Genomic DNA, 14730 nt, shown 5'->3' with positions numbered 1-14730 from the left:
TTTTGGGTGCTTGGCCGAGCTCCTCCTCCTATTTGTGGTGTGCGTGTTGATGTTGTTCCACAAATGGAGGGACCTACAGTTTCAAGGCGACTCCGAACGGCAGACATTTTTATGAGCTTTTTCATGGCAGAAATACACTCGGAGGTTTGCCATTGCCTGCCGAGGGGCGACCGCTATTTGAAAAATGTTTTTCTTAATTTTGGTATTTCACCGAGATTCGAACGAAGGTTCTCTCTGTTAATTCCGAATGGTAATCACGCACCAACCCATTCGGCTACGGCGGCCGCAGTTACTGCATCTGCTGATTTTATTTTGCCACTCGAACAATTTTTGCGTTTACCTACTCGACTTATTATGATAGTTTCTTGACAATCAGAGATTTATTGCTAAACTCCTACCACTTTTCATTTCAGATGAAATGGAAATAACGGTATTGGCTTTATTAATTGTGTAGTGATTTCAACTGCTAATTTTTCACGATCGGAGACTATAAGAAAACAATTTTTGAATCAATAATCGGGGATGCATTCAAAATTTTCAAGTATGATGGCATAACTATGTACATAGAAATTGCTATAAATGCAGCTCCTATTGATGCTATGCATTTCCAGCTGGGCTAATCCCATTGTTTGGCTCTTGTTCGCCCCATTGCAATCTTTTGTGGTGGCTTTTGAGTTTCTTTTTTCGCTCAGGTACATATCATGTAACGCCATTGAAGTTGCTGCTACTTAACACACTTTGTTTTTGCACTCACACCTAGTCAAATCATATAAAATTTTGCACGTGTTCATGAGAGTATACTATATCTTGAAGTTTTAAATGACTATACCGCCATATTTGTAAGTAAATATATACATATGAAATCCATACTTAGCTCATTATAATCAACTATTTTAGCAAGCAGTGACTGGAACTTGAAAGGGTATAAAAAAGTATTGCCAAGTCCTTGAGGGAAGTGCGGTAGTTTGGAGCTTTTATCTACATATGTACATTCACACAAACGACTAGGTTGAAAACAATAACAATTTTCGAAAAGCGTTTGTAACTTTAGAACTCAGCATATGACAAAGAATGACAATAGTAGAAATTCATTAAAAGTAATCTATCCGGCGTGAAAACGAGCATTCTGTTTGTAGTTAGTGACGCTAGAAAATAATTGCAGAAATACATATTATATTTATGGAGGTATTGTGACAAAAATCTTTTATAGTATGGTAATAAAGGGTTTTCCGTCTACTTTTAATTTAATACAATTTTTTGTGCCAGGCACATTACGTTGTTATTTGACAGCCGTCATGTGTGGGCACTGACGTTTAGCCATGGAGAAATGTACGGAGGCACAACCTGCTCCTATTTATATTCTACAAACCATTTGAATTTTGTGGTGAATAGAATCCAACTATGGTGCCTCTCCATCTGCTCAAAGAAATGGAAATGTGTTTTTCGTACTGTTGGAAATTCGTACAAGAAATTTTGAATACTTTTTTCCACTTTCTCATTCCTTCAACTAAACTTCAACTTAAACTCAACAGAACCCATGGTTCAGTATCCAGCTTCCATGGTTCAGCATTCAGCAATAGAAAACTCACCATTTTTCGTTTGTCCGGTGGCCGTAAGAGTGAATTTGATCAAAGTCCCGTCATCGCATATTCATTAGCATTATCGCTTTGTGGTTCAGTTGAGCGCCAGTATACACATATTATTTTGCTCAGTTTAAGAGTCAAAATATAAAACATTGTGGCATGCCATTCAGGACAGTGATAGAGAAGATGTCTGTTAGACTTCTCCTCATTCTTGCAGCTTCTGCAATAGTCGAAATGGGGTACGCTCAATCTTTGAGTATGTCGACCCGAGAGACAGTGACCAGTGATCAATCAAAAAGCTTACAGACATTTTGCCTTGACCGATTAAGTAGCGCGTAGGTGCAAACTTCTTGGAGAATTTAGATAATTTGTTTTGCTTTTGTTCGCTACCAGGCCGACTCGTTTTGCTCCTTTAATCAATTGCAAAAAAGTACACAAGGAATACCAGGTTTGGTTTTCCCTAGCGGAAGATATTGAAGCAAATGCAAAATCTCAACTTTTCAAAGCCAATTACATGCAGAAGTTACAAGAAAAGTAAACAAGAAAAAATAACTGCATATAGAAATTTATGGTAAGTGAAAGTTATAGCGTTGCCATATAACAAATACTGGAAAGAAGTATCGATATCAAGTTTCAAGCTCGAGTAAAGTAAATAAATAGTTCATTTATTTGCAAGTGCAGGTGTTGGGGAATCACTACTTCAATATGCGAAAGCCATGCCAGCAGTTTTACGGTTATTTGTCTTTGTTATGGTAAACACATACCCAGTGCTTGACATGTCTTTAGGCCGAGCTTTCCCTTCAGTTAGATATGATAAAGGGAGAAATCTATATGGAAATATAAATATCTATTCTGTGATTTTATAAGTTAGATATTCATTTACACAATAGAGGTTGAGCTCAGCACCAACCATCTGTGTGGTAGAAGTTTAGCAACGCGGCTGTCATTATTATGCAGTTTTTAAGTTGTTCCATATTCAAAGTATGGCATTTGACTCATTAAATAATATTAAAAAACGTATTCCGTAATACTCTGACGTAGAACTTCCTTTTGTGAAAAATTTACGTTATTTTCTTCTTCGCATGTGTAAAACGAAAGTAAAAGTTGCCATATCAGTCGCGGCCTACTGTAAAAGTACATGTTGTACTTGCAAGGAAAAAACAAACAGCAGATGACATACAAAATTACGAAGTAACTGCCACCAAATGGCATGTTGTCGCTGACAGTCTAATGGCCGATGCAAGGCACGTAGTTAGCCAACGCTGCGTGTAATTTACAGAGCCTCGAAAGCCGGAACGAGTTGATGCAGATTTTGGTGGTGTGGCTGACGATTGTCGACTCCCTGCTTTCGTGAAGAATTTGTCAAATGATATGGTATTTCATTGATGAGTTTTTTCGCTTTGCTTAATTTAAAATTTTTCGTTTGTTTCATACTCTCTCGACGCACGGCGACACTTTCTACAATAAATATGTAAGGTGGTAGGAGCTTTCAAAAGCTATGGACATTTGAATTACTTATCATAGTGTACTCTAAATAATAAAAAAATGTTGTGTTGCTCATCGAATATTAAAAATATACGCACTTCTAAACAAAAATCTGCGCGCCACCTATTCAAAAATATTTGTAAAGCAATTTGTGTACGAAAAAAGAAATCTAAGCCGACAGCCATGGCTGCTAGTGCTTCTCTGTATCTTGTTGTAAAATTAATTATATGATAATAAAGCTGAAAACAATAATAATATTGATAATAAAATGAAATGCTCGAAAAGTTTTAGACATATTGCGCGGGTCATTGGCGGGCATTTGTTTGTCTTAGACACTATTCCGACATGATGAAAATAATAATGAGATGGCGCCTAACGTGGTACTGTTACTTTGTTCTTAGCGAATTTGACAATGAGTGACGTCATATTAGCACGATTGATGACTAGTATGGCTACGTTCCCATGACAGTCGGTTCTACGTTACCGGAGCGACCCGGATTTATATCCGGCCTAGGACTGTCCCTCTAGCAGCATTCCCCGTCCATGTATGGGGAACGTTTATACTTCTACAGCAACAAAAACAACAGCCAGTATGGCCAGATTACCATTTTCGTAACTTGATTTAGCATTTTTGTTTTTTGTTATTTAGTCTCGGAGCTTTAGTTCTTTCTTCATGAAATTTTTCTAGCCTTTTCAAATTAAAATGTAATGTTTATAATTTTGTAAAATATACATTTTTTTAAATTTAGTTCAATAATTCACTCAGGTTTATTTAGCATTACTGTTTCTTACATTTGGTCACATTGCTCTCGATTGCGGTTATTGTTGGTGTTCTTCTCCCTCCAGCAGTCAAATATCTCTCTCTTGCCACTGCAGTGTTGTCTAGCTTTGGATAAAAAACGCACTAAAATGCTCATTTAAAAAAAATAAAATACCAAATTTTATTGAATTATTGTACTTTAAGAACTTTGTAAGCGTGACAAATTGTCTTTAAAAAAATGTGCGTTTTTTAAATAAATGTGTTCTGGTTATGTACAATTTAATCTATGAGTTTTTCCTTAAGAGAATTACTATGAATACACCTCTCGATGCCTTATGTCCCACTAAGGATTGAGGACCGGAAAAAACTATTACACCTCTATGGTTTTAATTCACATTCAGTAAATTCAAACGTGTTTTAAAATGTGTAAAAAGGTTTTCAATGTTAATAAGAGTCGATAGAAGATTTAATATTTTCTTGCATAACCTTAAAGAAGCAAAAAATTAAATCTGCACTTTCAAAATATAACATTTTATAAGAACCAACAAATTTTCATTAACACTAAAATCTTCTCAGAGTGACCTTTTTAATAATATTTTGCTTAATAATACAGTTTTTTTTTAGCTTACAGTTTCGGTAGCTTTAAACTAGAAAACCGAAACAAACACCAAACTTAAAAATTTTCGCATTTTGGATATAAAAAAGCACTAAATTTATTGCGCAGAGCAAATGGTTGACAACAACTCAGCTAATGTGACATCACGCACTCTCTGATGGGCGCAAACTTGTTTCTATCATTCTTGTTCTGACACTGACAGCTATTTCAGGTTCAAAAATATAGAAAGTTGAGTACTGAATGAGTTGCGACAAATATCTATGTATGCTACGAAGATAATTCGAAATGAAATGGATTCTAGAACCTTAAGCGAAAACCGGCATAGCCATACGATAGATAAAGCCAGAAAACGCCAACATGATCTAAGAAAATTCGGTTCGCATAGATAAAACAGAAACGGGCACAACGCAACTGAAAAATGTTGGACAGTGATTTTATGTAGTGTTTTTAAAATAAATCAGCCGATCACTCACCGTTTATATCCCTATCGAAGATTGCGGGAGCCCCACTAATTGCCTTTTAATAATTAATCGAGTCTTGTGGCACGAGTGACAACTAGGACAGACCCGCTCTTTGCTTTCAATTTATCATTTCATAAACCATTAGAGAAATACGTCGATTTGCCCCACAAATGAAAAGGCAAATAAAAAGAGCAACTTGCTGTATACTTGAGGGCGAAAATTTAACGCATCTCGCTAAACTCTGCGTAAGTACAAGGAATGTGCAAGCTTGCAAGTTTACTTTGTTTTTGATTACCTTAGTAATATTGTGAGAATCTGCATGGAACGAAAGTGAATTTAAATTGGAGAAGAAGAAAAAAAATACTCCTACCCCAATTTCAATTTGCTAACCATTTAAGGGGGTCCTCTAGTTTCTCGTCTGTTTTTTTTCGGGTTTTTCAATAATTTTTAACGGGCAAACGAGCAAAATAATAAATCTCATTGTGTTCACATAATCTTTAGTAACATTTAAATGAGCTTTACAAATTTTTTGAAGACAAAATATATAATAGAATAAAAGTTATAGTGGCCGACAAGAAGACATAAAGTAAAAGAGGTGCTTGACGGTGACCAAGATTGCGGCTGTTTGGCTTATCTGAAATCGAAAAACCAAACGACATTTTAATCTTCATATTTAAGACTAGCGATTGAACTAGAATGAATTCTTAATTACAAAAATTAATTTTTGTATACACTTTTGAAAATTAAATTCTATTTTTTACTTATTTTTTCTTAATTTTTTCGCTCATAGGAAAAAAACTATCGAAGCAATCATGATAATCCTAGTTCAATCGCTGGCTTATAATATATTAAAGATGAGGTATATATTTGAACAAGATCGGTTCAGTAGTTTTTGAAATATCGTGGTCACTATTTTGAAAAATAGTGTTTCGAGAAAAACGCGTTTCAAAGTTCGCGCATGTGATTTATAGCGTTGAGCGCGCTAAGTATACCTGCTCCGTTCAAGGCCGTAACTTGTGAGCCACTTCGAATATCGAAAAATCCTTCAGCATATACTTTTAACACATGTTGTAAATGTGATTTATGAAAAAAAAAAAATCGATATTTTCGACCCAAGAAACTAGAGGACCCCCTTAACGAGTTGCGAATAATCCAACAAAATACTTATTGCTTATGTACTACATCAATTTGGAAGCACTGAAATGAGTCGTTCCCAATGTGAAGAAATTTGCTGCGGAAAAGAAAGAATAAACAAAATATAAACAAAGAAAAACATAAAAACAAAAAAATACAGCAAAGTTTTCAACATCGTATGCAAAAAAAAAAAGAAAAAAAAGCTAAAATTAATGGGAGTTTGGAGCGACTTTAAACTTACACTTCAATAGACTAAAATTGAATGGGCATAAAAACCCACATACCAGAAGTTTTCTAACGGTTTTGTTCAAAAAGTAAGCAATTTTGACTACAATTTTTTGAAATTTTGTGAATTGTTACGATATTTGTACGAAGTTTGAAATTTTGATCTATGAATTTTTTTTTTTTATTTTGTTCAATAAATTATATTTTGGTAAAAAGATTACGAGTATTTTAATGTGATAAGGGAACTTAATTATGTAAGCGTATGTAAGAGAACCTATACCACCAAACCTGTGGAGTGATAGCACTTTCATCACATCTATGTAATTGTCACTTGGAATAGCTGCGCGCCGCTTGCTCCACATAAGCTGCTTTCTCTATGGGCATACAATATACAAAAATTGCTCACATCATTCGCATTAGTGAACAGCTCCATCATCCTGAATTCTTGCGGCGGTTGCTGGTATGCCATATGCAACTTCTGTCGATTAATGGTTTCATAGCGACCATCTGAATTGCTATCTTCAAAGCTTCTTGAGTCGCATTCTTCTGATGGTCTTCTATAATTGAAATTATTCGTGTCGTTCATAGTTTGCATACTTTTAGTGGTTTTTTTCGATTTTCCCAGTGTCACCCACAGAGACGAGAATTAAAAAAAAAATACATTTATTAAGTTAAAGTTATTCTAGACTTACTTCAAATATTGGCTATACATTCTATGTTTCTTGCCTATCCATTAATTTTGCCTATTAAATTTGAGCGTGTAATTATTATCAGTCTATTGGGCAAATTTTATTTTCAAATTCTGAGTCTTTTCTAAAAATTCCACAATATAAGGCCTACCTGGCAATAACCTGTTGCCTCGGAAAACAATACGCATAAAAAAAAAAAAAAAAAAAAAAAAAAGAAATGTAGCCACAGTTACTGCTTTTTCTGTTTTTTTCTAACAGGACATTTAACGAAGCGAATAAAGAATATTTAATAAAAATACTGTTCAGCTACTTTATGAATAAAAATGTGGTGTACAATCTAAAAATTTGTCTTTACGTTTAAATAAAAATAAATTCATATTTTTTACATTACAAGAAATTTATTTCAATGAGAAAACTTTTCTCAATTTGGCGATTTGATGTGGCGATTTTGATGATAGCAGCTTGGAGCTTAAACAACTTGCTAAAATTAGTACTTCCAATTATGTACACAGTGGCGCAAAATTAGTCTACCTACCGTCAATCATTTTTGACAATTGTGAAGAGCTGATCGATTTTTTAATTTGTCCCTATATTTCAAGAAATACGTTCCTGCTTTTTTTGTTCATGTGCGAGAGTAGTTTTTTGATTAAATTTTAGCGATATCTTTGAAAGCATATCACTTTGCGATAGAAACATAATAAGTGGAGCACAAAAAGGAATAGAAAACGTTCACTGATAAAGGCTTTATTTTGCCAGATGTTCACATCCATCGTCTACACAGCGGGAGCGCCAAACAATGGTACATAGTTAGTTTGAAAAAGGGAGGTTCAATCAACTGTCAACGTTTATAGCCTCCGTCTTCAGAGAACATATGAAGGTGGGCATCAAGTTATCATACAGTTACGGCTGATTGATACAACGAACGGCAGCCAGTGGAAAAATGTTCTGCTTAAAATGAAAGGATGAGTGGCACATCAGGACAAAAAATCCACTTCATATGCTTCAATTAAAAGGGCGAGATGGAATGTACATACGCCACCTGCGCAACCACAGAAATAAAACAAGAAATGGTTGCGGATGGTTAACATTTAAAACTGATTAACACCACAAACACTTTATGCCACTTAAAAAATTATTTCATTCCCAGGAATCCTGTAGAACCCGAGGCGAATGGTCGTTATGCAAGGCAATGCCATTGTAAAGAAATTATCCCTGAAACGAATATGATTCAAGCTGAATATCATTACGTATAATCAAACAGCTCAAAAGGCAACAGTTGCCACTCAAAACAACTCAAGGATGTTCAAAGCTCGTTTAGTGGCTCGAGAGAAAATTGTATGCGCTCCGCATATGAATGAGGGAATATAAACAGAATAAAAAAATAAATTAAGCACAAACTGATGCAAAAGTGCGGCATACAAGAAAGGGCTGGTCGCAATACTGACAGAAGGCAAAACTTGGTAAGGAAATAATTAAAATTTATGTAATGAAATCACTCATGGAAAGCTTAAAAACAGAGCAAGGGCAGTGGTAACGTTGACGAGCAACTGCTGCAACATACGACTAACATACACATGTCCACATTTACCTCCACTTTATGTACATACTCGTACATATGTGTATATAATAAAACAACCTAGTTTCATATTGATGCCGTTTTGATAGCAAGCAAGGCAGTGATCCGAATTCGATGAATGTCCGTCTCTTCTATACTACAGAGCAAATACTATGTGCGGCACAAACTTACCGCTGTCACAAAGGAAGCATAAGAAGGAAAATAAAATAAAAACAACCACGACATTTTCAAGCGCCATCCTATTTACATACATACATATGCATACAGAAGGGCAGAGGACAGCCAGGCATCAGTGCTAATGATAATGACGTCGACTTTTCGATCGTTATCGCGTCATTCGTTGCGATGCAATATCAACTATTATCAGGGTTGGCTTCTGTTGCCGGACTCAGTTTGTGCATGGCGAGCTGGGATGGGAAGTAGACAGGAAAAAAGTAATTTTGAATTTTCAACGGTTATGCAATTTTGTGGTTGACAGCATCAGAATACATATGTACTTATATATGTGTATAGATGTGTGAATATACAAAGTGAGTAAGAACATTTGTTATGAAAATTATTCGCTTAATGTCACACAGAGTTGAAAGTTCTTTACATGTTGATAGGAGATGGCTCCTCTTAATTTAAGGTATTCAAATAGAGCGAAATGAATCAAGTTAATTAACATGAGCTGAACTGGATGAGAGAAATTGATGATTTTTGATTTTTTTTTTTTTTTGTTTTTATCCACAAAATTGAAATACTCAGAAAGGAATGCCTCTCCCTCTTAATATACTCGTGCACACACACATTTTATGATCTGAGCAGCATAAAACTTAAGCAACCAACAAAAAATATAAATTTGCAATGGCACTGCAAGTAATGATTTCATAAAGTGTTTATGATGTCTATGCCTTGGATAAATTAAGATTTCCTAGAAGAGAGCAGCAAAGGAGCGATCTGAGAGCTTTACAGATTAACCCTGTTGAGAAATTGTTAAAAAAAAGAACGAATAACAGGCAGTAGTTGCATAGACTTACATTGACATTACAAAATAAAATTTCTAAGATTCACTTACTTTAAATTTCTAATAAATGCTTCACAGAGACACTACTCTTTGTTGACTTCTTTAAAGCTCGACAAACATTTTACGTCAAGCAGAAAATGTTAAAACAGATTAAATTCGAGAGAAGCACTTCAGCGAGTAAAGTTAATGGATAAGGGAAAAGTCCCATTCCTTATACAAATTAAGCTAATTGAAAAAAATTTTGATAAGTGGCATCATCCATTATCATGTACTTATACATACAGTGAAGGACTAAAGTCTACATACAGCAGCATATTTTCTTATTTCCCCAGAAGTTATGCAATAACTGAACAAAATATTGATGTAGTTTTTTTGGAACTCATATTTATTCATAAATTTATAAAAATAAATTATTTCACTTGTTTTATATTATAACAAAAAAATTAACAAAACAACAGAAAAGCGGGTATGACAAAAGTCGACATGTATAAAGTTCACAGCTTAAAAAAATGTATTCATTTTAAAAGTAGCTTTTTTGAATACTTCGCGATGCTCTGTCGGACTTAAATATTCTTCCTTCCCATTAATTAATTAATGGACATCAAAATTTTATCGAATTATTAATTTATCGTCGGCCGTCGTAGCCGAATGAGTTGGTGCGTGACTACCATTCGGAGTTCACAGAGAGAACGTAGGTTCGAATCTCGGTGAAACACCAAAATTAAGAAAAACATTTTTCTAATAGCGGTGGCCCCTGGGCAGGCAATGGCAAGCCTCCGAGTGTATTTTTGCCATAAAAAAACTCCTCACAAAAATATCTGCCGTTCGGAGTCGGCTTGAAACTGTAAGTCCCTCCATTCGTGGAACAACATCAACACGCACACCACAAATAGGAGGAGGAGCTCGGCCAAACACCCAAAAAGAGCGCACGCGCCAATTATATGCACGTATATAAACTCTGCCAACAACAATAACACTAACAACAACAATAATAACACCAAACGTTCCCACGGTTCGGTGCCACGTTACAGGAAGGGCCCGGATTTATATCTGGTTAAGGACTGCCACTGTAGCAGCATTCCCCTTACATGTATGGGGAATATTTTATTCTGCTACATCAACAACAATGACTCCAACAACAGAAAAAACAATACCAAAAAAACAACAACAAATATAACAACACGAAAATCAACAAACACAACGCCAACAACAACAAACATAACAGCAAGAACATATACAACAACAGCACTAACTACAACAGCGAGCAGTACATAAGGGGTTTTCCAATAACTGATGTTATTTTGGAATGGATTGCGCTATCGAAAGATGATTAATGATTTTTTATGGCTGAAATTGAATGGTATTGATCTGGACAACGTTTATTGTCAAGAAGACGACGCTACGTGCCATACAAGCAACGAAACCATTGATCTTTTTCGGGAAAAGTTTCCGGACCGTGTTATCTCTCGAAGAGGTGATCACAATTGACCACCGAGATCTTGTGATTTAACACCTTGTGACTTCTTCCTTTGGGGCCACATGAAAGAGAAGGTCTACGCTAATAGCACAGGGTCGATTCAAGACCTCAAAGATGGAATTCGTGAGGCTATGGAGGACATAGGGCAGCCACTTCCTTTGCAATTCGGTTATGGAAAATTTCATGATAAGGATATTGTCTTGTAAGCGTGGTCTTGGTGGTCATTTGGTGGCCATTTGAAAATAACATCATTCCACTATTAATGGCATACTTTCCTCTTTATAATGAAATAAACATCCGATAATTTATATTACAATAAAAAATAGCATTTTGCTTTGAATATCAAACAAAAAAAAACTCCTCTTATTGGAAAACCCTTTATTTTACACGAGGAATTCCATATGAAAAAGGTGGAAATTTAATGCCGTATTTGTTAATACAACAAAAAGCGTTGAACGGGTATTTTGCAGAGAAAACCATTTCAGATAAGGTACAAAATTAGTGAAGGATGAATGGAATAAATGTATTGAAGTTGTGCGAGATTGTATTGAGCAAACCAACAAATTTCATTTAAAAATTCACACGCTTTTATTTTAGCTCTATTACTTTCAATCACCCTGCACCCACAACGCAACACAAGTCAAAAATATGTAGCAAGTTGAAATTAAAGTTTAAGCCACTTACGTTTCATCACCAGCGCCACCGATTTCCACAATTGCATTTGCTGCATCCCCTGATGCTGCGTGTACCTGAGGCGAAACTTTACTTGCATCCGCAACGCTAGAGGTAGAAATGATAACAATATTGTTGACAGCAACGCTTGGCTGCGTCGATGTAACAACGTAACCTGAAGCATCAGTACAAATTTCGGCGGGCGGTAAATACCATTTGGTTTGGGAACCGCTACTGGCATAGAAATTCGGTGCACTGCAATGCTTTTTACTTTGGTCTTGTGGTGCATTGCCTTCAGCAACAACTGATAATATAGTTGCTGGAATTTCCATATCCTTCGAATTTGTGGTCGTTGCTGTAGCTACTACAGCCCTGGTGTCCGCGCCGTTTGTGGCTGAGATTTCTAACACAGTCGCCGGCACGGATTCCTCCAAATTTGTGTCGAATTCATTTACCGAAGCGCGCCCACTGTCCGTTGCTGGAATATCCTGCTGTTGCTCGTGTAACTGTTGATGCGAGTTAATAATTAGTATCTGACTTGCCTTTTCGGGTTGTTCTGGCGCACAAGCGCCGTCAGCAACACTGTTGTTGCCATCGAACAGTATCACGTTGGCGGCGTTACTGAGGTCGGCGGCATTCTTCGCCGTGGTGCTGCTATTGCTGTTGGGTTGGAAGAATATGTGAAGTGGGCGCGATGTGTCTGTGCCATTCGGACTCGGCTGCGTTGTTGTAGACATATTTAAGTTCAGTAGTTATAGTTGTTGTTTTACAATAGATTTTTGCGTTTATTATAACAAGTGCGACAGCTTAACTTATAATTGTAGCAGCATAACAAGGCTGCCACGCAAAGCCCCTTGACAGATATGCACTATGGAGGCGGGGTCGGTTGGGTTAGGTGCGACTTTCGCAAAATGTATGTATGTACAATATATAGCACAAGGGTGGAAGAATGGGGTTTGTTTTGCAATCTATTGATTTTGCAACATTTCACACTGTTGTGCAACAGAGTTCTGCACCACTAGCCCCAAATTCACTGACACTGCGGGTAGGTACCTATTTGTTTTCGTGTTTTTTTGTTTTTGCTGCTCGTGGTAAACAAATTGACACAAACCTATGCACTTGACACAATCGGGTACAACGTCGGAAAGAGCTATGCACTTTAACATTTCCGTGCAAATCGACGTAACAGTGACTTTCGTTGTTTTTTATCTTTATTTATTAGGATACAAAAAATGTGTAGGTGGTAGTTATACATACAGGCCTTTCTTGGCTACAAAAACGCGTTATATAAAATTTGTTGCAGTGTATATATATGTATATACATAGATCATTCTTTTTACTAATTGACTTTGGCTTGTGAAGTTTGCACTACTTTTGGTTAAATAATTTTTATGTCAAAATCCATTCGTTTGGTGCCTGGCTTTATTACTCACTATAAGCACGTATGTATGTATGCACAACTGTAGGTACATAACCATTTCAAAATTTTGTCGCGTTCTTTCGCCTATTTGCAGTATTGCTGCCTCTGCTAAATCACAATTCGCGCAAATACTGGTTTTCCTTTATTTTAATTTATTTATTTCACTCCTATTCTTCTTCAGCATCACCAAACACAAAAAAAATATATCCGCTAACCGCCGCGCATTCAATTCAGGCGTCATAAGTTAAAAACAACAAGAACCAAACTGCAAAACATACCAAAAGTTTACATCTATGCAGCGAGATTGTTGTTGGCTTGGCAATGGAACATGTTTCACCCAACAAGCTCGACCGAACAGGTTCGCTCAGTGCAATACAAAATTAAATGCACACACAAAAGTAAACACATATACACACATATATATATATTTAAATATTTGTTTGTGCGCGAAGCAAGTCGTGGCAGGTTTCGTCTACAGACAAAGTCCATAAAACAAATTTAGCTAAAAAGGTAAAATTGTCGGGTATGCGCTTTCATACTTTAACGCTTATCGGCATTTTCTGTTTGTGGATTGCGAATTGTGTAGGACCTTAGACAAAATAGTTTGAACCACAATGTTTACCTCAAACTTGTATGCTTTCAGCGTACATTTTACAAAATGCTGTTGCGCTTACAAGTATGCAGCATATCTGTAAGATTTGTGATAGCGTAACACGCCACACAGTGATGGCCAAATGGCATGATGAGTTTTTACCATAGAATGTTAATGGAATCAGAGAATGTTAATGGAATCAGAGAATGTTAATGGAATTACAGAATGTTAATGGAATAAGAAGGCGCAAATGTTAAACTTTCTTCGAGTACTAATTTGTAGATTCATATTAAGGGATTTTCAAATTCAACTTATCACACTAGTGGAATATTGCACATATTTACCACGCTAGTAGAGGATTTCATATGAGTTTTCACCACAGTAGTAGGGGATTCAACACACTAGTAAGTGATTCGTCGGTTTCCTTGCTCACAGCGAAGCGAATGCTAATAATAAATAATTTGTAGTGCAGAAGCTAAATACGGCAGAATTATTATATTGGTTTTTATGGCACGTATTTAATTCAGGTTCAAGTTCGAAATCATACTTTTATCCTTGCAAAATTTTTGTTTTACAATCCAAACCAGGAAAGTTTGGTAAAATTTTTGAGTTTATTTTAATTATAATTACTTTAAAATAGCGTTTTAGGTTTTTTTGAATTTGATATTTAGAAATTTCTTTTCGATATTAAATAGTTCATACTGGATATGATGTGAAGTTTATATAAATCAACAATCAAATATGTATTGCTCATAATAATAGCAGCGCACCCATTGCAAAGGTTTGATACTTGTTTATATTTAATAAATTTTTATTTTTTTATTGCAAAGGTTTGATACTTGTTTATGTTTTAATTTTTAATTTTTTTTTTAATAAGAGGGTGTACTACAACATAAACTATACATATACCTGTTGTATATATGTACCTACATATGTACAAAGCTTAAAAAAATTCTTTCTTCACTTTTTATCAAGAACTTTTAGAAAAATTTTGCATATATAGTTTTACTCTCATTCATTTTGGTATAATAACA

The 14730-nt window shown here is 35.6% G+C and overlaps 1 protein-coding gene across 1 annotated transcript in view; it reads right to left on the bottom strand.

Moving 5' to 3' along the window:
* LOC128859759 (uncharacterized) overlaps positions 1-13521 on the bottom strand; it is a 54827-nt gene extending 41306 nt beyond the window's left edge. Inside the window, exon 1 of the mRNA XM_054096819.1 lies at positions 11697-13521. Coding sequence (XP_053952794.1) covers positions 11697-12421 — 725 coding nt within the window. The 5' untranslated portion in view covers positions 12422-13521. The remainder of the gene's footprint in view (positions 1-11696) is intronic.
* Positions 13522-14730: the final 1209 nt, after the last annotated feature.

This window comes from Anastrepha ludens, chromosome 4, assembly GCF_028408465.1.
Source record: "Anastrepha ludens isolate Willacy chromosome 4, idAnaLude1.1, whole genome shotgun sequence".
Taxonomy (NCBI): Eukaryota; Metazoa; Arthropoda; class Insecta; order Diptera; family Tephritidae; genus Anastrepha; species Anastrepha ludens.
This window is presented reverse-complemented; position numbering and strand designations above follow the sequence as displayed.